A 27,760-nucleotide genomic window follows, 5' to 3' on the forward strand; every position below is an offset into this window, starting at 1 on the left:
CTGAAATGATTCATAGCATGGCCGTAAGGTTTGCATATGGACGGTAGGGACATGTCCCTACCAATATTTGAGTCATTAGATGAAGCCAATGTGCTAGGTCTCCAGGATGAGTGATTTAGGCCTGCTAGCATTTGACTGGTGGGGACAATCTGGAAGTTCAGGTCATGTAGAAATATCAAACTTTCTGCCAAACACGGTCAGTGTGCTCAGTGTCGGTGGTCAAGCATGGGCGAGAATTCAGTATTTCAGACGACTGCCTCTCCTCTATTGTCTGAACTGCAGCACATATAACTGAATGTTGTCCATGCCAACACTTTGTGTCCAACATGCCACCAACAATAACATCACCAGCCTTTCATCACTGGTGCGTCACCTGATTAAAAGAAGTATTTTACCGTTGTATCTGGTCAAGGTGGAGCTGGTTTTAAATGTGAAAGGCATCTGCAACAGTGGGAAGCCTACTGAATATAACATTTTTCATGTTGGATGAAAAATTCAAAAATATTGTTTGTTCTTTTTTTCTTTTCTGTTAGTAATTTCCTAAAGTTTACTTTCTTTCCATCTTTGATCTGTTGCTGTGTTTAAATTCTACTTAAATTCTAAATACAGATTTTCTAAACCATTGGGTTGACAGCATTAAAAAGGCTTCTTTGTTTAGCCTTCAATCTGCCTTTGACTGAATTGTTAGACATTTTGGCAAATATGCTTATTTTCTCTCTTGTTGATAGTAAAATGAGACAATTGATACCACTACAGGCAGCAGTTGGTTAGCTTAGCTTAGCACAAAGACTGGAAACGAGGGGAAACAGCTAGCCTGGCTCAGTCCTGGCTCAGGCAATGAAATCTGTCTACCACCACCTCTTAAGCTCATTGCCTAAGACATCATATCCTGTTTCTTGAATCTATACTAAAACCATGGCACAAACCCAGGATAGCAGGTTTCCTTGTATCCTGTCTAAGCTAAGCTAACCAGCTGCTGGCTGTAACTTCATACTGATCATACAGTCACGGGAGTAGAATCGGTCCTGTCATCTCAGTCTGCAAGAGAGGGAGAATGAAAATATTCCCCAAAATGTTGAATTATTCTTTTAAGTGGGAAGTCAGCAAATTTAACCTCATTCACTTCTCCATGTTGTGCTGGAGAACAGAGCTACAACACTGAGGCACCATCACTGATCTGCTGTTGACTGCTGCTCTGTGTGTTTGCAGAAGTAAACAGAAGCACCAGTTGTGAGAGCAGGAACTCTCAGTAAGTTATTTTACTTGTGGTCGAAGGTGTCGCCGCAGACGTAACATAAAGGTTTTGCCTTGGACCATGTGCCTTCATAGTGAGGATTTAACACCAGCTTCTGAAATGTGGTGTATGGACTGCTCTGGTGTGAACCACAGTTTATATTTATATCTGGACTGTCAAAGCAAAACTCAATTCTCAAAATAGAAGTAAAATAAAACATGGTATATATAGGAGCTGCTACTCTCCTGGGGTTTGCAGTAAAAAAAAAACCAACTCCTCTCCCTAACGTGCTGTCTCACACCACTGCAGTGCTGATGGTACATTTCTACTGTGTCTATATCCATGCTCGCAGCTCTGTGAGGCTGTTCTTTGGCACAGTGGTGCTTTGAATGCTAACTTCAGCAGGCTAACATGCTCACAGTGACAATGGTAACACATTGACACTCATCAGGTATAATTTTTACCACGTTCCCCATCTTAGTTTCGCATCTCTCTGTGCATCTCTGTAGTTTGAGCTCCTCTTTGAATGGTATATTGAAGGCCATTGCATAAAGCCACACAACCAGATGAAACAGAATCTCAGTTATATTAATGACATTTTCAACACTGGGATCATTTTACTTAAATAGAATTACCACATTGTGTTTGTACGCCTCCACCAACCAGTCAAGTTGCAGTTTACATCCATGTCTGTCCAGACTCATAGGTGTAACTACTTCCATGTAGTGACAACTTTGAATTAAATTAATAAACGCGTATATTTTTGGACAAAATGAAAGTTATCACTATTTGACATGTATGAATTAAGTGAGAAACACAGTCATTACCTCATCATTTTATCGTATTTAGACTTTTGTGCTATAATTAGCGTATAAACGTGTTCAGTGAGGTCACAGTGATCTTTGACCTTTGACTGTTTACTAAATTTGAATCAGTTCATCATGGAGACCCAGTGAACATTTGTGCCAAATCTGAAGAAACTCCCCCAAGGCATTACTGAGATATCGTGTTCATGAGAATGTGAACAACATGCGGAAGAATAACCCAAAAAACTAGTCAAATACAATTAACCCTTCAACCCAGAATGTATGAGCTGTACATCTCCTGGGAGAAGCTCAGCCTGATGGCTTTGAATGGTTGGACAAGGGCCAAAAAAGTGAACTATTTCCAGACAATACTATTAAACCAACAACAAAGTTTTATTAATAGGACGATAAAGTAAAACTTCCTCTAAATTGTCATAAGGGACCAGTATCTGACTACACACAGTTTAAAGCTCATCATTTACCAAACTGTTTTTTATTCTGTTCGGCTATTGGATTCATATTATCCGAGCAGCTTGCAAAACATTTAATATTCTCTAAATGTTTGAAAAACCTGTCGTATATATGCAGACTGGGAGACCTTGAAATGTGAGTAAAACATTTCCTGGAAAGTTCATGACTGACTGACAAGACTCAAACATTTGGTTTCAGCTTTTATTCTGAGAGAACATCACCCCATGGGGATTGACATTAATTGATTACAAAGTAGGACCTTACCAAGTGGCAAGAGAGAACAGCCTTCATGAAAGTTCAGTATACAAACAACGCAGTTAATGAAAATCAACATGCATAATAGTATAAAACCAAACACATATTAGGGGAAAATACAATGTAGAACTCACTACCTACTTTATATTATAAGACTAACAACTGTCCAGTATTTCATAAATGTTGTTTGACTAAACCAAACATGGAAAATAAAATATTTCTGCTCAAAAAGTAATGAAATGGACAGATGACAATATACTTATGCTCCATTATTAAGGCGTTGCTATCTTTCACTATATTGTGGACAGCTTACTAACAACTGCAAGTTTTTCTTCCATGGAATCATGACATTATCTGAGCTTTTTGTTTTTTTGGGCAGGAGTGCTCATTCCAATTGGCCATTACTTTAACTCATAGGCATGTAACATGTTTTTCCTGTAATATGTGTGCAACACACGTTTGACACAAATGGATTTAAACGTGTGGAAGTGATAATACACCGGATGTGCTGCAAAATTGAAGTTGAATTTATTTGACTTTAAAACGTTGCTAACTTGAGATAAAATACATTTGTGTTTTTTCTTCTAGTCAATGCATAGCAAATAACTGATAAAAAATAAAGTGTAAATATACAAATCATGATCAGACTGTACAGTACAAGAGTATAATACAGGTAGAAATCACAATCATACATATAAAAAAAAGATACATGCATTGCATCCTGCATGCGTCCTTTTTTGAGAGTTTGTTCTGCGTGCGATCATTCTTTGGACAATGACATTCATACAATATGCTTAGGATAGAAATCAGAATTAGAGGTTAAAATTTTTAATACCTAAAGCCAACATTACCACTCCATGAGGTATTTAAACAGTGACTAGAGTATACACCCATTTTACAATGTGCAGCAAGTAACCATTGACAGCGGAGTGAAACCAGTTTCCAGTGATATTAAAAGGCAACAGTATGATAGAGGAACTATTTTTGACTGTCACTCATTAGCAAGAATCTCTTTGCACAACAAACTACTATAGAGGCTCAGTACAACAGAACATATATTACAAACCACAAGGGTCAATTGAACAGTCTGTTCTTTAATAAAATCTAATCATAAAACAGAGCAAAATTTGTTGTGAAACTTTAATGTAAATGATCAGAAACTTAGCTGCAAACTTTTTCACCACATAAAGGAAAAAATGATCCCACTGTAAACTAAAGCATTGCATACAATATAGAGGAAAAAAACAACAACTTTACCGTACAAAAAAAGAAAAATCACTGACAAAATGAAAGGCTCACACTGACAGATGGTGAGGACAAACGAGGGTGAGGAATGGGTGAGGAGGAGGAAAATGAGGGAGATGTCTGGCGCTCTTTCTCTAGGTGCAGTCGCAACTGCCACATTCAGTTATCTATCATGTGAGTAAAATGCAGATGAGGGGAATGGGCTTACAGTAACTGTGGCATGCTGGGAGATTGAGTTCTTCAGTTTTGTCTCTCCCTGCCGCTATTTACAACATAATGGGTAAAATGAAATAGTCGTTAATGCAAAAAAAAAACAAAAAAACTGAACATTTAAAAGCCTGAAATAGTGTTTGTGTCACTACTGTCTAAGTGTTTTTTGGTTGCCGTTTGTGATTTTTCATTATTGCTTGCACAACAAAGCCAGCGTTGCACTGCAACCCAACTCAGAGCAGCCCGACAGGGTGGGACACTTTAGTCATCAGTACCTGGGTGGTTTCAAACAAAGTCACAGTGTAGTGAAAAAAAAAATCTTAAACTTGCTGGTGTTGACTGAGCAGTATTTGACAGATGGAGGTAAAAGTTTCACTGTGAATGTAACTATAACTCTTCACATATTGGATATGTTCACATAACTCTGATTACCGTTTCATTCAGATTCATTTTTGCACAATTTGAGAACCACTGTCGGGAGTGTGGACTGTTGCTAGAGGAAATTGTGATGAACTGGAGAAAGAAAAAGAGAAATCAGATCACATTCAAATAAAGTGTTAAATAATAAAACATCAGTCACAAATGCGCAGGGTGCAGAGTTTTGGCTCATTCTTTGTTCTTTGGGTAGCATGTCTTTGTTCTGGTTTAAATGGAGCCCTGACATGCTTGTTGAGTCATTTGCAGACGTTCACACTGAAAGAGAAGCTAAGCACACTTCACGTGCAGTGCTTCGCCGTGAAATGCATTTCCTGCCGGCCGGGCTGATTAATGATTATCAAATAAAAGGATCAAGCAGGTGGCTTGCTGCATTGCTGTTTTCTGAGAGGGTGTGTGACACAGTCTGATGCACTCTTTCTTACGAAAGAAAAATCTGAAAAATAGACAGATTTTGTTTACGTGGATTGTAAACTATTTTTAATCATCGTTATGCTGGACAGATTGTTCCTTTGGGATGAAGTCCAGTTCTCCTGTGAGTGTCTTTTTGACATAAAGTGTTGCCACAGTGCGGTAGTCTTTAGGACTGGTCTGGTCTCCGGTCTGTCAAGAAGGAGCCCTTCACTGTTTTGCGTGGTGTCCTAATTTGTAAAAGTGTGGTTGTGAAAATATATTTGTATAAATCTGTACAAATGTACAAGTGCAATCTTTATTGGAGAATATCTAATGAGTGGGAGGCACAAGCTGTATCATTATGAAGATTTAACTTTAAACCTTTTCTTCTTTAAATGGAAATGAATTTAAATGGCTTGACGTTTGGACTTGCCTCTGGGTTCTATGTGTGGACTGCTTCTATTACAGTGATGTATGACAATATATAAATATATGAATTATATAATAATACAATTAATATATATTATAATTAATATATTAATTAAGAGGGTTAGTATGCTATGCTGGTGAATGGCTAGTTTTTGCTAAGGTAACCTAGCCAGGGAGTCTATTTTGACTGTATTCTGTGTCAGGAACAATGAGACAACTGATGAAGTAGGGTACCGGAGAGCCCAGATCACACTCTGCTGACCTAAGTGTCATCACCACAAAAAAAAATCACAATGATACTGTACAGAATCTGTATTTACTGCCCCGCCTTTGCCGTTGTTCCCCCTCTGTGAACTCTTACTTGGCGGACAAACAAACATGTCCGCCTCCAGCCAGTGACCATCTTCTCTCCCTCTCTGTGAGCCTCCTCAGCAGCTGGTGGTGTCCAGTAGTTGCTTGGCTGCAGAGGCTTCTTCGTTTTCAGAGTTGGTCCTCTTCTCGTCTGTGGCTCTGGCTGTCGGTTTCTGCTTGCGTTTGATCTTAAACACGTCCCACTTCTCAGACAGCAGGTCCTTGTTGAAAATGATGGATGCCAACCAGGAGAAGAGCAGAATGGACACGAGTGAGATGATCATGATGGCAGTGCGGAAGGGGAAGAACTGGGTTAGCCTCCCCTCTGCATCAAGTCGGCAGCCAGGGAACTGGATGGCGGGTGGCAGGCCGATGAGGGGCTCGCCACTCAGGATCCTCAGGATGATTCCCATCAAGTAACCCACGGTGGCGCCGTAACCATTAGACACCTTGAAGAAGAGAATGCAGACCAGCTGAGGGAACATGATGGTGTAGGACATGTCCACGCCCACGAGCCAGAAGACCAGGACGCTGCTGTCCAGAAAGGTGAGGGCAGTGCCAGCCAGACCCACCACCACCACTGAGATACGGATCACCCACTGCATCTCACGGTCTGATGCCTGATGGAGCGAGAAGAATGACAATAAGAAAGACAAAGAGACTTCAGTTTCACATTACACCTTGTTACACAGTCTAAAGGATCTAAGGATCGTCTAGACTTGAGGCCTCCTTGACCAACAGATCCCCTTACAAAGACACAGTGTCCATAAGTGACAGCACTGTAAGAGACCAGCAGTGAACGGGCCCATTACATGGGACCTTCCCTGGGGCTGAAATAATGAAATGGACCATTGTTTTACGAGAGTAAATATCACACAAATCTCACTCAGCAGATAACACTCAGTGTGACACAGTGGGCACAGCGTACAGTATGTACAATATTGTGGAGTCAATAGCCACTTTGTTGCCCCCCCCCCCACTTGTGTAGGCGGTACACTATAATGATACAGTCTTTGGGATGTAAATGAATGTCATTATAGGAATTACTTATTTTCAAAAGATTATTACTGTAAGTGGTACTCCAGCGATTTTGTATCAATTATTCAAGTCAGAGTTAAAACCAGAGTCTGACTTCCTATTTTAGCATATAAAAGTGTGTATATCATAGAAATGCGCAGTTAAAATACATAAAAAAACAACTTGCTGGGTTTACAAGAACTAGGTAAAAACCAAGGCTAGCCAGCGCCAAAACCTTTGATGTTCCAGCGTCTTAATAATTGAATTTGTAACACCGCACACTGTAAATAAGGAAATAGTTGAATCATAATGAAGAGTCTGCATCCTTGTTAGCATTACTGTCAGGCTGTACTTTGAGCGAAATGCTAAAATCAGCAGATTAACATGCGCACAATGACAATGCTAACATGCTGGTGTTAAGGTGGTGAAATGTTTAAAGCATGTTAGTTTAGCATGCTAAAAGATGCTCATTAGCGATAAGCATAAAGTTAAGTTGAGGCCAATGGGAATGTCATTAGTTTTGCAGGTATTTGATCACAGATCAAACCAAAGTACTGGGCAAATTTTAATTTTGACCTCATAGTGGCACAAGATGGAAAGTCAGGTTAATTAGGATGCACGGTCTGAGAACAATGAACGCTGGTGCAAGATTTTGTGCCAATCTGTCCAGTTGAGGTTGAGATATTTCACAAAATAAGAGAACCATGACTTGCTTTTGGCACTAGAAGAAAGTTTAGAGGATCAACAAAGTCATTAGGATTCATCAACGGGGCACCATGAATATCTGGGCCACATTTCAAAGCAATCCATCCAACAGCTGTGTAGTTATTTCAGTAAATGACAAGGAAAAGTCAGGGGATCATCAAGGTGAGCGGGATTTATCCTCTGAGGATCATGAATGTTTGCACAAAATATCAATCCATCCAGGAGTTGTTGAGATATTTCAGTCTGGGGTGGGTTGATCGAGGGACAGACTAACATTATCATCACTGGAGCCACATCACTAGCACTGCTAAAAATAAGGCACCAGATAAACTAGTCTTTCTAAAAGGTAACAATACCTGTTACCTACCAGCAGAGTAACAGTACCTGCCTTCTCTACAGCCTGACGCCAGTGGCATTCACATAATTTTATTTGGTTGAACTACCTTTAAGTTACATATTCAAATGAATTCAATTATAGAACAAGAACACATTTTAGTTGTAGATTCTTGTTTTCCACGTTTCCTTCAGATTTGGTACCATCATTATCTTTCTCCAAAAGTCTCACCTGCTTCCTGATGATGTTCTTGTAAATATTTGAGGAAAACAGTGAAGCGGAGGACAGAAGAGCTGAGTCCATGGAGGACATGACAGCCGCAGCTACAGCTCCGATACCGATGACGGAGATGTACGTGGGTGTGAGGTACTGCAGGGTGATGGGGAGGATGGAGCCTGCCTGGTCACGCTCATATGGGGTGGGCAATCCATAGCTGGTTGAGTTCCAGTCTGGAAGGAAGCACGGGTGAATATTTGGATTAAGACCAAAGGAAAGTTTGAAAGACTTTGAGGACAAATAAATGAATGAAGTGAGAAAGAGGGGGTTTAACCTGATAAAAAGATCTTAATTCAGTGAAATGATTGGCAAAATATATAAATTCTGATTGTTTCCTGAGCTTCTAAGCTTGTAAGTTAAGAGCGTGTACCTGTGGACGCAGCCACAGCTCCCACCAGCACAGAGGGGATACCCAGCACCAGGCAGAAGGCTGACGAGGCGAAGCAGGTCACTTGAGCCTGGGTGTAAGAGGAGGCGGACAGGATCCTTTGGTAGAACGCTTGGTAGGCCAAGCCGCCCAGCGCCTGGCACAAACACATGACAGGAATCAGTTGATATAGCAATACAGGACAAGAAGAATAATTCTCTCATGACTCTGCTGTTGTTATGCCTGGTTATTGGCTCATCTGATGAAATAAGATGATTTAATTTAACTGCTGGGTTGAATTTAATTTAAGTGCTGTGAAGGCAGGAGTTATGTAAACACTGCATAAGCTATGTATCAGACATCATTGGGAGATGTCGGCCTCTCCCACTCCCCTCACCAGCAGCATGAAGTCGTCAAACCACTTGCCGGCCTCATCGAGCTCCACTGTGCCGACCCAGGGAGCCTGGAAGGTCTGGTTGTAGGCCGTCAGTGAGATGTCCACAGAGTGAGGGTTGGTCAACAGGAAAGGAACACACACCCACTGTATACACAAACACAAGGACATAACTAATCTGATTATGGGTCCAGTGCGGGAAGTTTTCAGTTAAACACTGGTAATTAGGAATCTGTAACGAGAGCTGGAGTTAAAGCTCCAGTTTCTGAGCGGTTTGAAGCGCCTTTATTTCACATTTGTTAATCTTACGAAGTTCTCATCGGTCCATATTTATCAGTATTTAGTTGATAAAATAATCTCACCATCAGGTGTAATTAGTAGCTGTTCAGGAGCTTTTCAATCATATCGCATAATCTTCATCAGCTGATGCAGTTCGGCCAGTGCTCAAAGAATTAAAGCTCAACTTTTAAATCAACATGAAAAAGAAGTCTGCCAACGAAAGTCGTGTGATATGATCAAAAGCTCCAGAACAGCTATCAAATGGAACTTTAATATTTTAGGAGGGAGATTGTCAGCTTTCGTTTCTAAGGATAAGAATTAACTTCTAAATTTAATCTGTATGTAGACTAAATGACTGTTTGTACAACAGTCAGAGTGTTAGGTGTTAAGCAGCTGGCCAACTCACACAAACAATTGAAATGTGCTGAAAACACAGTGACAATGGGAGTAAACCCACATACACAACAGACACAGAGAGCTGCTGTGAATGACTGGCATGTTCCCAACTGGCTGCGGTGTTAGTGGTAGAGTTGCCTTTTACCAGCTAGCCCCTGAGGGTAGTCCATATGCAACCACATATTTCACAACCAAATTATAGCAGCCATTTTGAACATGGAGTGAAACTTCAGACATACTTTACAGTTCTCAAACAAGCTAATCAAATCAGTAATGCTTTAATTTAGCAGGTAATCCAATCAGCTGGCATAGTTAATAAGGTACCAGGTACCTCTGTTAAACTCATACTTGACTGATCATTCAGTGGCCGCTGTGTGAACGGGACAATAGATGTTACGCACCAGGCTGACAAAGATGAGGATCAGCTGGATCACGTCTGTGTAGGCCACAGAGTAGAGCCCCCCCAGCAGTGTGTAGATTATGGCCACCACTGAGGAGATGATGATGGAGTAGACGTAGGACAGATCCAGGATCACACTCATAGTTCCACCTGGACAAACACAGCAGAGCAATGAGAATCGGAGGACTGACGGAGGCTAAATGTCTCATTGCAAGTTTTCTAATGTACAGAAGCTGGTAGCAACAGATACATGCAACTACTTACTGTAATATTTTAACTGTTTTATTAGGTTCTGTCTTGCTTTTGCTATTAAATCTTTTCTCTCTCACACAGACACACACATGTACATGCATCCACTCTTATGTACTTCTACTGTAGATTTAATAAGGAGCTAGGCAATGACATTGTTTTGTTATACTGTTCATTTGCCTTAATGCAGTTTTTTTTCAAAGAACACTGACAAACAAATTACACTTTGACCAACAAAGAGCAAAACATTACATCTGTAGTCTTCTGTGTCAAGAATAAAGTTACACTTAAACATGGGTGGCATTGTTTTAAACGTTTAAAAAGCATCAAAGCCAAAACATAAAAATGATGATAAAATTATGACAAACAGAACCCTAGAGAAACATATAACAGAAGCAGCCTATTGATTGTGACTCCAACTTATTCCTTTTTCACCCTCTTGGATGAATTATCACCTTTTAAATAGTGACAAATTTTGATTAAGTAGAAAAAAATCAAGATGAAGGTGAGGAGAAGTGTTCTTCAAATGGAAAAACAAATGTGTAAAAAACTATATGTATAGCTGTAAGTAAAAAAAAAGAAAAAAAAAAAGACATCTTGTTACTCAAACAAGGCAAGCAAAACGTCACTACCTTCACCGTCTCTTCTGCCACATTGCCAGGGTCCCCCCAGCCGCAGCCTGCAGCCACACCACAACAATGCCCTTAAACAGAGAAGTGTCAGATCGGCACCATCGATCGCCACTCACCACCCTGCTGACCACCCCACTACGGAGCCCACCACCCCCTAAACCACCCCATCGTCTTGACGATGCATACTTGACCTTTCACCCCATGTGTTTGACATTTTTGAAATCTGATCTGTTACAATGATAGCTTTGTCGCCTAATGTATCCCATCTGCTTAATCATAAATAATTTTGTATCTTTCTTCTACAACAGACTAACCTATCATTTCATTACCCTTAAAACAAGTAAATACTACAGTTATTAACCACCTGTTCATCCATTGAGCATGCACCTTGGGATTCAATCACTCAATCCTTACTGAGAGGTGTCAGCAACACGAATGTATACATGACCACAATGACAACGCACAGTGTTAACTTTACATAACAAATGTCTAAATGTCACCAAGGCAAGGTAATGTAGCATATTTGTGTCTCATCAGTCCTTTAATCACTTTTATTTTTTAACTTTCTCTTCCTGATTTTAAGTTGTTTCTGTGTAGCTCTGCTATGTTTTGTGTAGTGTTGTGGATCAGGAGAGTAAAATCTGACCACATGTGGCCAGTCGAGATGCTTTCTGATGCCATGTGTGAAGTGAAATCCATCTCAGCTGGGTCTACAGTGGGGTCCACTTTCCAGCGATTACAGACTTTTGGACCCCTCTGTGTACCTGACGTGGATATGTATGGATGCACATCCAGATCGAACAGGGACTTGGTGTTGTTGTTTTTTGTCCTGTAATTTATCTTATGGTGGGGCATGATGCAACCTGTAGCATAAATAATTCCTGGGTGGTCTGATATAGCACTAGATCTGTTCTGTGCTGAGCTGTGCTGTTCCCCTCTGAACTAAATTTAGGAAGAGGAAAAGTGGAATGAGATTCAGGGGCCTCTGGGGCTTAATGGGCAGCACCAGGGATGGACAGAGGCAAAGAGCTGCCTAAATACCCAGTGTTGTTTTTAGCTCCTTGTCCCACTTTAAAAACTCTTGCATGTGTGCGCACACACACACATACACACACACACACACACATACACACACACACACACACACACACATACACACACACACACACACCACACACACACACACACACACACACACACACACACACACACACACACACACACACCACACACACACACACCAGTTGCAACCTTTCTGTCCTGTTCCCTATTCTTTCCCAGCAGAAATTTGACCATGGCTCTGTGTTGATACTACATGGCACACTGACAGTGCACGTAAGGTATGTTTTAAAAGTTAAATCCTTTCTGGCACTGAACCATCACACACACACACACACACACACACACACAAACACACACACACACACACAAACACACATGCACACACACACACACACACAAACACACACGCATACACACACACACACACACTTGCCCAGGAAGCCCATGAAGCTGAGTTTATGCAACACATACACACACATCATACACACACATCATACATACACATAAACAGTCTCCCAGCAACAACACCCCTGTGGGTCAAATGCTCAGCGCTCTCTCTTGAGTGTCAAGTGTTTATGTGTGTGTGTGTGTGTGTGTGTGTGTGTGTGTGTGTGTGATGCCGAGCACACATCAGGCATGTATGCATAACTGTCCCAGAAACAACGACAAGAGGTTTTACTGAGGAGCGAGGGTTCCCCTGACTCTATATTGGTTTAATAGGTTTGGATAAAACCGTCCCAGGAACATTCCTGCCTCCCTATCAGTCCTTTTGTGGAGCTTCAGCACAGTGACTCAGACACTGTCAATAGATTTCACTGATTCCTTTCCCTGTGTGTAAAACTTCTTACACACAGAAATGAAATTATAATGCAGCATGTAACATTGATCCCTATGAACCCATCAGAGCCTTGGCACAAACAATGGAAAGAAATTTCTAATAATAACACAACAGTCTAGTTTGAATAATTGATCACCTTTCACAATCAACAGGCTGCTCGATGTTTAACCCCTTTTTCAAATTACACTGGAAAAGAAAACAGCGTTAAAAACACACAGAAGAAAACATTATGTACACACACACACACATACACATTTTCTCTGCTGCATAAACATCCACGCACATTCACGCTGCAGAGCACATGCTCACTGGCACCTGCTATTAAAGCGCAACACACACACCCCCACACACACACAGACAGACACACACACACACACTTAAATCACTTACAGATTAGAGAAACAGTAAACAACAGTGCCAAATGATGTAGCATGTATAGAACAGTACATGAGGATCACATCAGAAGAAGCCACTTAAATCATTTGTCCGCACAACACAATAATAATCCATGTAATAATAGTAATAATAAGCCACTGAAGTAATTACTTATTGTTGCGCCTGGCAAGAATAAGCATCTGGCTGTAAAATGTGTGTGTATGTGTGTGTGTGTGTGTGTGTGTGTGTGTGTGTGTGTGTGTGTGTGTATGTGTGTGTGTATGTGTGTCTGTGGGGGTGTGTGTGTGTGGGTGTGTGTGTGGGGGGGTGTGTGTGTGCTTTTCTTCCTCGTGCGCGCTGCTATAAAATACCAGCCCAGCACGGTACAGCTCTCTTAGTTCATGACGCATTGTAAAGTTTCTTTTATTAAGTTAATTGACTGGATATGTTTCACTCTCTTACTGGGCTATGCCTTTCCTCACACAGCGAATATGCAGCTCACAATGTTAACAGTGGAAGATTTACCACCACAAATTCTCGGTAATTCTTTAAACAATGGGTCCTTGATTTGAGACAGAGGTAGATAAATACACGCTTTACTTTTATAGCTGGCAACTCTTGATTTTGAAATTACAAATGAAAACTAACTGATCTGTTAAGTGAATACAATGCTTTTTCTGGTAACATGGCTGAGGTGAGTCCAGAATTCAGATCCAATAAAGAGCAGGAGAGAGCTGTTATTCTAAGCTAAAGTAGTTAGTTGGCTTAGCTTTAGATTGGATAAGTTACCAGTGTAGGTGGTATGCTAGATAGCTGGATATGCTACTTACAGTTTACATTATAAACACACCATTTAATTTGTTCCATTGTTGTTTTTTGGAAATTCAATTTAAAAAAACACGCACTAAACTCTTCAAAACTTAACTCTCCTCTAACATAAAGCCTAACAGACCCTCCATCTGTAATTAAAGTTGCTAAACTGGGATTTGACAGTCGCTGTTTGGAAGAGGGAGTTAGCGAACAGTCAACTTCAACTCTTTTTATAGGCGTTTTCACAAATATTGCAACACATTGTTTTTTAAACTCCATGAATACCTCTTCTTTTGTAAGTTTTTATATACTGAATTAAAAAGAGCTGACAATAAGATATGTTCCAATACCAAAAATGGCCTTCACTGTTTTAAAGGGTGTTAGCTTATAAAGCTGTAGTTTGTGGGGGTGATAATGTTATGTTTTATATGTTTTATATATATATATCTATATCTCTATATATATAGAGATATAGATATATATAGATATATCTTTTTTTCTGCATGCTTTTTCTTTACAATGCTGGCATGAACGAGTTAAGAGCCCCACATATCAATTCCACTTTTTTGTGTACATTGTGTACTCAGCTCTATGCGTGCCTCTATAATTGCATAAGTATATGTGTGCATACATTACAGTGCCCGTAACTAATTATAGTGTGAAGTAACTTACCCAGGCTAACAAGTGTGCGTGCCACCCACAGGACATCGGCCACCAGTGCCGGAAAGATCAGAGCACTGCTCAGGACGTTCCCATACTTCTGTTGGAAGGGGTCCATCATTGTCACATACTTGTTCTCTCTCATGGGCTTGGCAAAGAAAAAGCCACCTGGAGCCAGAGGGAAGAGATTACCATAAAATTAGCGTCTCTCTCTGGAAATGATGAAGCAATAAATTTTAAAAAACATGGCTGTATTTCTATCATTTGAAAACCCAAATGAGAAAGAAAGGAAGAAGAGGAAGAGAGTCACTGGGAGAGTGAAAGATCAGGTCCGCGTGAACAATAAGAAAAACAAGTGTTCCCTTCAGATAACTCAATAAACACTTTCAGCTGAACTCATGGGTCCACTTGGCCAACAATGGACAAGAACAGAGGGGGGGTGTTATATTTCCTGATCAGGTACTTTGGGGTTTCCAGTTCCCATTATTCTCCCACCACGCAGGCCATTGTGACATTGGGGCCTGAGCGTTGATGATTTCACCTGTTGCAAATATTTACAGATGGATAAGTGTGTGTGTCAGTTTGGTCAATTCAGGAGCAGGCAATCTAAGGCCGTTTGAGCCTGTTGCCTCGAGTTACAATCCTGAACTGATTTCTCATGGTCCTATTTTTAACGTGAGCGACACTTTTATTGGTGTGTGGAGCAAGGTGGGGGTTGGGTGTACGGGAGTGGTGTCAGTGGCCAACGACACAGAAGCTCCAGACGGAAGTTGGTTTATTTTGATATTAAACTGTGTGTAGAAGCTTTAGGAAACTTGTGCCTGTTGTGCCATTCAGGGTTTTAGGCTTGGGAGTCACTGGTGCCACTTACCTAAGAAGAAGGTCAAGACATACGGCACAGGCATGAGAGCCCACACTGCGCCTAGTGTTGGGTTGTATGTTGCCTCAGCTATACCGAGGATGAAGCCTCCACCCACCCACGTAGCTGCCAAGAGACAAACAAAAATATTAAAGGAGATAAATGACAGTCACACCACAGTTGCTTTTGCATTCCAAGGATTTCATGCATACCAAACAGTCACTTCAGTTATCACTTGCAACTTTTTTTCCCCTCCAAACATAAATTATTTGAATACTTAACATACAAAATACAGAAAGACTCAAATAGATAAGCTAGTGTCTAAACTGAGCTCCCTCCGACTGCTTTACCAGTGAGAGTGAAGATGCCGACTAGCAAGTTGATGTTGCGTCCAGCCAGTAGTGTTATCTCCATGCCGTCTCCTGTGCACTTCTTCTCCTCCCTCTTGGAGCGCATGGACGCCCAGATGCCCGTACCCAAGATCAACAGGTAGAACACTGCCATTACCACCAGACCTGGCACATTGAGAGCCATCCTCAACTACTTATGTGTGCGTTTCCTGTTGGATAGAAACATAGAAAGAAAACAACATGAAGATCGAAGTTGCTAAAAGATAGAAAAGGTAATACAGAAATACAGGTTTGCAATGGTTGTGTAAATCACTACAACATACAGAACAAAATGCACAAACAAACAGTGCACATTCTCATTTACTTTTTAAGACTGCAGGACAAGAGTTCAAGTCTGCACAAATTCAAATGTCATCTAAGAGGATTCTGACAAAAAGGTACATTCATCATGTGCAGAAAGCTATTAAGCGCAAATAAACAATGAATAGAAAACAGTAGCATGTATTCAAATGACTGAAGAGAGTAAGGTGAGCCAGGTGAAAAAGAAAATATGTCGTCTTAAGGAAAGAAGGTGGATAAAGAAAAAAGGCTGCAGTTCGAAAAAAAACCAAAAAGACAGGAGCAGCAGCATCTCGGATGACCTGGCTCTACTTGCTTGGCAGACGGGGTGATGGGGTGAGGAAAAGGAGGTGGAGTGGAGGAGGAGGAAAAAAAGAAGGCAGGGGAAGGGAGGGATGAAGAGTCAGAGAGGCGAAAGTGGTCTCACCATAGTACTTGGCAGCACTGAGAAAGATGGCGGACAGATGTTGTCCCCCGTCTTCAGTGGTTGGACCGCCCGAGTTTCGACCCCAAACATCGGGAAGTGAACACAACTCAGAGCTACATTAGTGCGTACATATGTGTGTGTATGTGTGTGCAGTTACTGTAACTGTGTATGGGACAGATGGTTTTCTAAAAAAAGGATTAAATATGAGAAAGCCTTTGCACCTATAAAAAAAAGTGTTAATGTTTTAACTGCTGGTTTGTACCTACTTGTACCCACTTGTCTGCACATTGACAAGGCTGTATCAACTGTGTTAATGCAGTTCAGGAAAACTGAAGAACTCAACACAAGTTTGTTTTAGTTTTTTTTTCTTAAATATCACAGTGAGGCAGTTTCTTAGAAAACCTTCTTCTTTATTATAGACAGAAACTTATTTAGCATAAACACAGCCATCCCTTTCATGGTGAAAAACAAGACATGGCTCCCACCCAATGTAATGAAAAACACATCTGTTATACAGAAAGCTTTGGCTCGAATCATAAAACTTGGAACAAGAAAGAATGCATGTATATCCACTTGGGAGAATGGGTAAAGAAAAAAAAGGAAATGTTTGTGAAGGAGGAATGGACTGAAAAGTACGGGTAGTGGGCAAATGTATGTGTTTGTGTGTGGACGGCAAGGAAGGAGTGGGTGGGGGATTGGGGGAGTCAGCTCTGCGCCAAGGTCAACAAAAGCCTGAAAAGCTCACTTACGTGGCCCATGTGTTTTTCTGTGTTCTGTATGTATGTATTATGTATGTATGTGTATGTGTGTATGTGTGTGTGTGTGTGTTTGCTCACTTGTGCAAACTTTTGCAGCCCCTTTGCAGAGCTAAAAACTGCATCTTTATGTCAGATTAGGAAGAAAACCAAGAAGCGCACTCTGCTAATGGGACTGTGATGTATCAAGAATACAAGGAGTGGTGGTATGGTAGTAGAAATACAGTCTTCATTTTAAGAAGCTATATATTTGACAGCTGTAGTTATGAGTTCTTTGCAGGAAAACGTACACATCAAATATGAGTACATTAAATATACTGCATTATCTGAGTTAATGTTACAGATATGAACATGTTGGCTTCAAAGCATGTTTATTTAAAAACAAAAAAACTTTCTCCTACAGCGGTATTATGAGCTGTAAAAATCGGATCCTTAGTTGGTCTGGCAGTAATTGCAACCTTTTCAAATTGCAAACCAACAAGTATGGAGTCTAATGCCCCACCAGTGCTCAGTCAAGAAATATCCTCTGCCAGACAGCAAGCAATACATTAACTGCAGTGTGTGATACACAACTGGTAGTGCACACACTTATTTTTTGGAGCTAGCCACCACTAAAAAGAATCAACAGCATTAATGTTTTGAAGCTTTCCAAGGACTTGTAAAAAATTTTATAGGGCTTTATGCAATCTCAGGGGAAGCTGGAGTCGCTGTGGGCTGCTGGTATTTTGTAAGCTTGTAAAAGCAAAAGAACATTTGAGAAGGAATTGTGGGTACGACATGTTCCAGTCCAATGAACTTCTGAGACATTTATTCCTGTGATATTTGCCCATCAGTAACTGGCAGATTCTCAAGTTATGGACAAAACAGGTCACCATTAATTGAGTTCCTTAAAAAGAAGCCATTTGTAAGTTTTGCTATTGCTGCATAGTCGATGTTAGCATTAACAGCTGTTTAGTTACCAGTCTAGAAGAAATGTTGCAAGTTCAGAAGAAAGGTAGTTAGTTCAGTCCTTTGCTTGCCAAGAGCTGTCTGCAGCAGAGGAAAGTAAACTTCTTATTTTTGCTCTTCTTTTCCTTTAATGAAGTTAGCATGTTAATCAGCTAGCGCCAGCCCAGTTGGCTCAGCTTGTCGCTCTCTGATACCGAGTCACTGCAGTGTTGGGGCTGCCTTGAAGAAATAGCGTTGATCAGAGGAGGTATTATAAGCTCTGGTCTTGTAAATATAATGACAGCTGAAGCTCTTGGCGAGATTGGTAAGTAAACGGCTGTTAATGCTAGCATTACCTATGTAGCAACAGCAAAACATACAAAGAACTCCTTTAAAGCTGCAGTTAGCAATCTTTTATCCACTTCGGATAATTATCCACTTCCATCCATTTTGGCTAATGAATTAACAAACAGTGTGTTAATAACATTGCTAACTAAACTTTAGCTTGCTAACTAAACTTTAGCTAGCTTCCTCTTTCAGAAGCTAGTAGCTAACTTTGTCTGTCTGCTGTTTGGTGTTGGGCAGGTAGCATACAGTGGTTTCTGAGCTTTTTGGATTAATACAGCTGCCTGTTGCTGCTGGAAATGAAGCACATGAAAGCAGTGAAAATCAAACTTTGAGTAAGTGTGCTGAAAAGTGAAAACTATGAGATAAAGTAGGCCAAAATGCTCTGCAGCACCACTGAGTTAAATGATAGCTCTGTGTTTCTTAGCCCATTTGACATTACCAGTGTACTGTATGTAGTCATTTGATTTATAGGTAAGATAAAAAGTTGATTAGTGGAGCTTTATAATTATATTAGTGAATTTCAGTTTGTATTTGCCTTTCTTCTTAATATGCTCTCCTATCATGCTACCATCCTACCATGCTAATCAGCTGTATTATCAGCTGTACATTTCAGCCATGCAGGATTTCCACAGTCTTGACTATTTTAGTGAGCCCACACTCCTCTTTGTAACAGTATGCAAGATATTTCACAGAGTAGAGAGAGGTCTGGAGTCCTTCTATATGGATATGCATGCCCATTGACCTAATTTGGAGGTGAAAAAAAGTCCTCTTATATGTATCCCTCCCTCTCTGCACACACAAACACACTTTTTCCTTGCGCTCCTCTTTCAGTGTGATGAATGTGATGTCCATAAGGACCTGGCCAGTGTTTGTGGATCACGTGCCTTTCCTCAAATGAGGCTGGATGTACTCGTTACCGACTGTGGCGTACACATTGTTTCAGCCATTTCAACTGATTCCCTCACACATTCGTGTTGCCATACATTAATGTGCTGTATTTTTTTGTAGTTATTGAAGCCAAGTTAATATTCAACTCATGAATGTTGTAGGCAACAAACTCTCACTGCAGTGGAGCGGAGATAAATTCTGTAAAACCTGAAGGGTTTTCCTTTTAAAAGACTGCAAACAGGTTGAAGATTGAGATATCAGAAAATCTATGTATCAGACATGAATCATTTCCTGCCAGGTGGACAGAAAATGCCAGCAAATACACACGTTTTCAAGAAATATTTTGTGATGATTCAATCAAGCAAATTACATGCTTTCCTATGACCTAGATTGAGATTTTTCACATTTACTTCTGCTGACATCTTCTTTAACACGATGAAAATGCCACTCAATACATAAACTAAATCAACCTCTGCAATTAGTAACTACTAAATCTCTACAAAAAATATAAAAACTTCTAATATGTCTAAAAATATATAGATGACTTTGTACTTGATTGAGAATCAACTTTAGAAGTCAGTGCTCACTTTGCCTCTGATTTTGGTACTGGCAACTGTGACTACTTGGAAAAACAGCTATAGACTTATCCAAAATCAGCTGAACAGCATAAAATCTACTGGTGGCACCATAATCAGTAAGCAAAAAGGAGAAAACAGAGGATAAAGGCCTAACCCAAGGAGCTAGAAGCCAGAAACCAACTTCATGCTAAATGCTGAGCAATTCACTTTAATTCCTGAGGTGAAATATGCCTCCATCAGTTTTTGGGAAACCGTGAATAGGAACATCATTAATTTATATCAATAGCACATAGACATATGGTAACCACACACCAGTGAGGAAAGAGGTATGAAGAAACCAAGGTTTCGCTTTTCACTCTTGAAGTGACAAACATTTCCCCACCTTCTTGAGGAAGACTGTGAGTGGCCGGGAGCTCTATCACAAGCAGCACTCCTGTGAGATATGTGTGTGTGTGTGTGTGTGTGTGTGTGTCTAATAACACTAAGAAGTGCTATATTTTAATGCATCAACGTCAGGTCATTTTTTCTGTATAGCTGCTTCTGCAATTTGCTTACCTGCCACCTAGTAACTTTCCATAGTTCTTCTTACATGACTCACGCATGAACACAATACAGGCACTTTAAGAGAACACACAAGAGGGTAGGGCCAATCTTCTGAATATATCTGCACAATTCTTTTGAATTTGTGCCATGTCACATTTTTCTTTTTTTGTGGTGAAAAAAAAAAAAAAAAAAATTCCCCAAGAGAAAAATCTGTCAACATGCAAACCACAAACAAGGTACAAAAGAAAAAAATCTCATTCATAAGAAAGTTGCTCAAAGCCCCAAAAGTTTTCAACTTTCATTCATGCAAGGAAATACAGCAAAAAGCTTTTAAAAATTAACAGCACGCGAGTAAAATAACTGCAAAGAAAAGGAACTGAAAAAGAGCTACTATAATAAATAAGGGTTGCAAAATAGGCAGCAGAATTCTATAATCATGTCTAATGTTGAAAGCAATCAATTAAACAATTAATGCAGGTGCCACGACAACACTAATCCTTGTTTAGATTCTTGGCCTAAACCAGGCTCAAACTACAGGAGTTTTGAAATCCTAACCGATTTCCGAATCGGGTCACATCACAGACACAAGGAGAAACTCCAGATGTTCCTCTAATCTCAAACACGCACACTACAAGATTTTAAAATAATGTTGCATCAAACAACACAGGATGTTATTAAGATTATCGTGCCAGGGGGAGCAATTCACCTCCTTACCTCATCTCAAGGGGAAGCAGATCTAAACAAAATGGAGATTCGTGGTGCAACAAACCCAATAACCCAAGACTAGATTTCTCCTCCAATTGTTGGGAGGGAAGTCGGGGTTAAAGCAGCCCAAAACTCCTGTAGTCTGAGCCTGAAATATTAGTATTAACGGTTATTTCATCATTCTAGAAATATCTTTGGTGCACCCAGCTATACAGGTGACAATATATTCCTAGCATATTTGCCTGCAGCCAGACAGAAGCATCACCAAGCAAACCTGACAGAGCTGCTCCATGCATTAAAAAACAGAGTTCCTGTTTCTATTTAAGTGGGATTTTGGTTTATTATCAAGTTTTTCAAGTGTGACTATAAGTAAAAATTTGCATTTGAACTTCTGTGTTGCTCAAGCTGGGGATTCACTGTCACAGTTTCAAACTCACGATTGTCTCTTCACTGTTCCTCATTCAATTGACAGTCAGAAATAATTATTGTAAACCACCAAAATCCAAAGTTTCAGATTTTAGATCGTACTGGTTTATAAGGTAAACACGATGCAACTCTAAAGTCACCATTCCGAACATTCACTTCTTTTACAGTGCATCAACTCTAGAATAAATATAGTGTTGACAGATATGCTGAGGCTTTGACACCACCTAATGACATTTGAGGACATTGTTCGGCTGAGGGAAAGCGGTCACAGGATTGATTGGCCCTGTCATGACGGTGTCTATGGGCATGACTGCTTTCTCAGTCTAAAAATTCCATGTGGTATTCACTTTCACACAGGTGCATTAGTGTGTCTTGGCATGGGTGCAGCTACAACACTCTTTCTACGAACACCTCCTCCTCCATCCCCCACCCACAGATCTCCTCATCTCCCTGCCTCTCAGTACTTTTCCGTTCCGACCGACTCCTCTGCCAACTGCATGTTTGCTGCCTGCCTCCATCTCCACCCCCTGCAGTTTTGTGATTTGAAGAGAGTGTTCACAGACAATATCATCTCCAGTGGTAAGTAGCACTAAACTGAGTGTAACTGGTAACTTTCACAACAAGTCTGCACGTGTCTGCGCACATGCACAGTAACACATGCTATAAGACTTCAGGTTGATGCAGAGCACCACTGAAATGTGACCTACAGTCCAGACAAAAGCTTGTTGTCTTTTACAGCAAGAGAGGAAGAAAGGTGAGGACCAACAGAGAGATAGAGCTCATGAAAAAACAGTCTGTTTCCTCTCATCTCCTTTGTTGACACCCCTCGCTTCAGTCTTAACATGGACAATTTAACTTTTATGTGCCGCAACACTTAAGAGATTACTCATCTGGAACAGCTCCAACTTTGATCTGTAGGAAATGATCCATCAAAACTAATACGCTGAACAAGAACCAAGACACAGAAGAGACAGCAGTCCATTATTTACCGCCTCTCTGTTGTTTTCGAATATCTAACAAAGTATTATGGAACTTAAGGTGCTATATGTAAGTATTTTAGTTTAAAACATTCAAAAATCAACTAAAATTATACAGACTGCAAGGAACAAAAGTTTTAACGTTATGTCAAAGACATCTGTGTATTGTGTTGCTACTGAAGTTAGCACTCAAACCCTCCTGTAATACCACTTTGTACCTAAAGAGGCAATAGTGAGTCACTGTAGCGTCCAGTCTGCCTGCAGTCATAGAAACTAATAAAAATAGAAGCAAAACATGAGTTAACATTGACGTTTTCCACAGCTGAAGGTAGCTCTTGGCAAAGTTTGATGCTGAACTCACATTTCTTCTAGAGTGGTAAGTAAACAGCTGTTAATACTAACGCTGGCTATGTAGCGATAGAAAATACTTACACATAGCACCTTTAAGATGTTGTTACCACACCTACATTCTCTTAACTTGCTTTACCTTTCTTTATATTTTTTCCTCTTACTATATTTATCGTTATGCAGCAAAACACCAAAACAAATTCCTCGTATGTGAAACCCTACTTGGCAATAAACCTGATTCTGAACAATTAAAACTTAAAACCCATATGTTACGTTACAGAGAAGTTGAGTTGTGAAGACACAATTACATCTTGATTTCATTTCTGCTTGAAAGGTCAAAGGAGTGGATAGAAACACAGAAAAGCACCTTGAAATGAAGATGGATTTTCACTATCTGTTGCAAGTTACTTTTTCACTCACAGGACACAGATGATTGCGTCAGAGCCTAAGTGGGCAACTAAAGTTTCTACATCCAAGGCCAATCATTTGAACACAAATTGAAGCTAATCTCTTATTCTTAGAGGGAAGCTGCTCAGTTTGAAAGTTCACCCAAGGCGCTGTCAGAGTGAGGTTGGGCAAGTTTGCCCTCAGGGATGATGACTTTGATTAAGAGAGAGACGGAAACGAAGTGAATGATAAGAGGCTGAGGGGAGGAAACATAGCAAAAGTGTTTAGTCCACGTGGTGAGGACAGGAAATACCAATCAAAAGAAGAAGTCATCGCTTAGAACTTGTAAATCATAAATTTTAAAAACTTTGCATCTACAGTGACATACATGTAAAACTCCTCTAGGGATATATCATTCAAAATAAATGACAATCTCTCTCTGACAACAAGCCTCAGCATAAACAGATTTTTCATTACAAATTTTCAACACAGCATTTCTTCAAAACAAGATTTATATCATTAAAATTCAGCTGAGTTCAAAAGTCTGAGACCAGAAAAAGTGTCTCAAAACATTTGGACACCGTGTATTTTCATTAGTCTAAATCAGTAATGTCTTGAACTGCAGTCTGTGTCCGCCCCTGTAGCTTCTCTATTCTTAGAGCAAGTGCGGTGGAAAATTACAGCTTATCAAAACAATACAGAAAAAACAAAGATAGCCAGTTGTAGTCAAAGAAGTCAAACCACAAGAGCCAATTTGTCTCTGCAGCAGTTCCCCTGAGTGCTATTTCTAGGACAGGCATGCTCTCCCACTTAGTGTGTCCCAACTTGACTGAGCTTAAATAGCTTTCTCAAAGAAAAACACACACATACTGTACATGCACACAAAACTGAAAAAAAAAAAAACCCTACTTACTTTAAAGCAAAAAACATGTCCACAAAGTCAAAAACATGTACATAAAGTAAACATAATGTCAACAAAGAAATGAAAAACTGAGCACAGGCGACATATGTTAGCATATTTGATGATTGAATACATACCTAGGGTTAACAGTACGTGTCAGTTCTTAGAGATGATGTGAAGAGGGAACAGAAGCTATTCTCACAAGACAGAGAACAGGCCAGGTGATAAATTCAGTCCAGGAGGAGAAAGGTTCATGCGACACTCATCCAAAGTGTTGGAGAGTGAGAGATGAGGGCAGCACAAAGGAAAACAACAGGTGCTCTTCAATCTCTTGAACTCAAGAAGGTTGAAACGAGGCAACAAAAAAAAAAGTCTATTTCAAAAATGTTTTTAAAAGAGTTTTTTTTTAACAAAGTGCTCTGTAGGGAAGAGGGAGAGAAGTCAGAGTTGATGTTCAGAGTTCATGAGGCAGGTTCAATGAGGAAGGATGGAACTCTCTAGAATCAGCATGCAGCCTTCCCCTGGTTTTAAACCTCACGGGGTGGGAGGGGTTAGACAGGATACAAAGGAGAAGGAAGCCACCACTACTGCCACCTGATTGGTGACTGCATTGGTGCCCCTGACTGCAGCCAGTTAGCTATGTTGAGAGTGCTGGGCGGACCCAGCCCCTGTTTAGCTTTGGTCCACATGAGGATGACTTTCATTGCAGGGCGGAACTGGCACCTCGAGCTGCTCATGATCAGCTCATTAACAGCAGCCCTTTTTCTCTGTCCAGCTCTGCCTCTCTCTACTCAAACACCTCTTGCTTTTAATCTCCCATTCTTTCACCCTTTTTTTCTGTAGTAAACTTTCCTATCCACTGTCGTCAGACTCTGTCCTTTGTGCAGACTTCCCTCTAGACATGACATATCAGACATGAGTCACTGAACCTCCCTATCTCTCACCTATCTGCTGTGTTTCACAGCAACTGCACAGCCAGCGTGACAGATGCCAGCCACCAGGATCCTCACACACCCACAATACTTCGAGAAAAACATCTCCTTCTCCAGGCTGCCCCTGTTTTTTTTTTTTTTCTGGTTTTATTGCTGTGTGCTCATGTGTGAGTGTGGCTGCACACAAGTGAAACTTTGCAGAGGACTTGCACAAAGCGTTGCTTGTTCTGTCCATATGGTTTAGTGTATCAAGCGTTTAGTAAATCACATGGGAAGAGTCAGACAGAAAGAAACAGCCATGAGAGTTGGTTAAATATAGACAGCAAAATAAAAGTGCTCTGCTCATATATGCAGAGGAGCAATATATATCAATATAAAAGGATATAATTTTGAACATAAGTGTATTTTATATGCACAGAATGTGCATGTTGTTGCAAAGGGGTTTTTGTATGGTCCAGGTGAAGCCAAATGACAGCTATTTGTAACACATTACCTCAAAGCCAAATATTTTCAGACAGTTTTCACATATTCTCATACTGGTGGGGAAAGACGAAACCATTCTACAAACCTGATGTGTGAATTCTTTCCTTGTTCTACATAACAGGGAAGCAGGGAAGCAATATTCTTAAGCATTCAGCGGCCAGCCTTTACAATAAACAAAGACAACGTGTACGAAACACCGTAACATATAGAAATAGTTGTCAAAATGAAAACTATGCCAATCACACTAACAAAAACATCTTTGTAGAACACAAGATATCAAAAACCACCATCCTGTATTTTACAGGCAGTGAAAAGAGAAAAGAAAAAAACTCCTGTCCAGCTCTTCTTCGCTGAGGAAAAACCAACCATCAACCTCATCTCCAACCACTCTCATCTTCCCTCAGTTAGAAACATTAAGCAACTTGATCCAAAGTTTCTCTCCCTCAGCTTGAATCGCCACTGAGACCAGCTGTGAAGAGGTGAAGCAACACTGTCCCTTTAAGAGTCCTCTTTCAGAGCATGTGTGTGTGTGTGTAAAATGCTCATGCTATATGACTACCCAGTCCCCTTCTAAGATGACTTGCAAGTTCTGAAGTTTTAATTTGCTTAGCTTGCTCTTTGCACGTCTCTCTACCTGTTAGTTTATCACTTTGCATGTATTTCTTTACACACCTCCAGGCCCTCCTCTCTCTCTCTCTCTTCCCTCACACTGACTAGCAGACAGGACTGGTTCCCAATGAGTTCCAGATGGGTTCCACTATTCCCTGTCAAAATAAAAATGTTGGCAGGGTCTTGTCCCCATCTCTCTGTTCTAGACCCTGGAACTGTGCCTGCAACTATAGTCCCAGCTGTAGGGGAAAATTTCACTCAGTGGGTGAAGTGGGTGCAATTCATTCAGTACCTCAAGGTATATGAAGTATTTTTATGACTTTGTATTACTTTCATTACTATGTAGTAATAATAATAATAGAGGTAATCATGGTTAAAAATGATCTGTTTAAAAGATAATCATTATTACTATTACAGGCCATTCACACATACAGACACTGATAGGCTAGTATTGATTGTGGGAATGAATGGGACACATAAGGGGATTAAAAAGGAGTAAATTGAGAAAATCTCAACTCTATGCAAATATCCTCTGATACAATGCAAGCGACACCCAGGCGAAAGCCAATCACATCCCTTTTTAATCCTCAGAAACAGAAGTACAAAGTTGTTGATGAGCTACCCCACCCCACAGGACAAATGGGGACCACTTCAAGCCACAGGAAGACAGACTAAATGATAACATAAATACAAGTGTAAAACTATGTGTAAATAAAAGTATAAAAATATTGACCATAAGAGATACTAAGTCTGATATTTTGTAATGGCCTTTTAAGAAAGACAATTTTAAATGAGAATATGTCAGTTCACAAAATATTTGAAAACATAACAGTCCATCAAGCCTCAAGAGTCAATGCTTACTCGTGCATCTCGAATCATGGTACCAGCTGAGAGAAAGTATTCTTTCTTGAATCATTCTCTAATAACATTCTGTTAGTGGCCAGTGGTCACTCATTCACATTTACATTTAAAATTTGGTTTTGTCCAAAGTTTTCAGTTTTCTGAGGAGACAATGTTTTCATGTTTTGAGCATGACAAGAATGAAACAACTGCAGTTGGGGTATCGCCCCTTCTGCATTGAGTTTGTGAAACAGTTCACTCAATTATCAGTCTTTTCCATTTCAACCAACTGAGCCCCAGCTGACTGAATGAGATGCTGCCTGATATTTCAATCCAACCAACACTGCTTCAAATGCACACACACACCAGCGGACCAACTCCCCTACTCTATATCTGCTTTGGTCTCTCACAAAATGATCATAGAGTATTTGCTCAATTCTGGCCAATATTCATCTTAATATTCAGTTTGGTTAAGAGGGGTTACCTTAATACCTTAATCCTAATCATCAGAGGTG

The 27,760-nt window shown here is 40.3% G+C and overlaps 1 protein-coding gene and 1 long non-coding RNA gene across 3 annotated transcripts; one reads left to right on the plus strand and one right to left on the minus strand.

The window, feature by feature from the left end:
* Positions 1 to 2,698: 2,698 nt before the first annotated feature.
* Positions 2,699 to 24,889, minus strand: LOC130166108 (high affinity choline transporter 1-like). Of its 2 annotated transcripts, none has more exons than XM_056371453.1 (9): positions 24,519 to 24,889; positions 15,833 to 16,041; positions 15,495 to 15,608; positions 14,636 to 14,791; positions 9,999 to 10,147; positions 8,926 to 9,069; positions 8,532 to 8,685; positions 8,117 to 8,334; positions 2,699 to 6,449 (listed from the first exon to the last, which is right to left on the minus strand). In XM_056371453.1, the coding sequence occupies exons 2-9, from the start codon at positions 16,014 to 16,016 to the stop codon at positions 5,907 to 5,909; spliced, it is 1,662 nt and encodes a 553-aa protein (XP_056227428.1). In that variant the 5' UTR covers positions 16,017 to 16,041; positions 24,519 to 24,889; the 3' UTR covers positions 2,699 to 5,906. The 2 variants fall into 2 exon arrangements, with proteins under 2 accessions (XP_056227428.1, XP_056227429.1); XM_056371454.1 differs by lacking the exons at positions 15,833 to 16,041; positions 24,519 to 24,889 and adding exons at positions 10,879 to 10,949; positions 12,915 to 12,964.
* On the plus strand, positions 16,049 to 27,749 carry LOC130166109 (uncharacterized). The gene is made up of 3 exons (XR_008827102.1): positions 16,049 to 18,605; positions 22,126 to 22,347; positions 26,997 to 27,749. It is a non-coding gene; the product is annotated as an uncharacterized LOC130166109 (long non-coding RNA).
* Positions 27,750 to 27,760: the final 11 nt, after the last annotated feature.

This window comes from Seriola aureovittata, chromosome 3 (assembly GCF_021018895.1).
Source record: "Seriola aureovittata isolate HTS-2021-v1 ecotype China chromosome 3, ASM2101889v1, whole genome shotgun sequence".
NCBI classification, from domain to species: Eukaryota; Metazoa; Chordata; class Actinopteri; order Carangiformes; family Carangidae; genus Seriola; species Seriola aureovittata.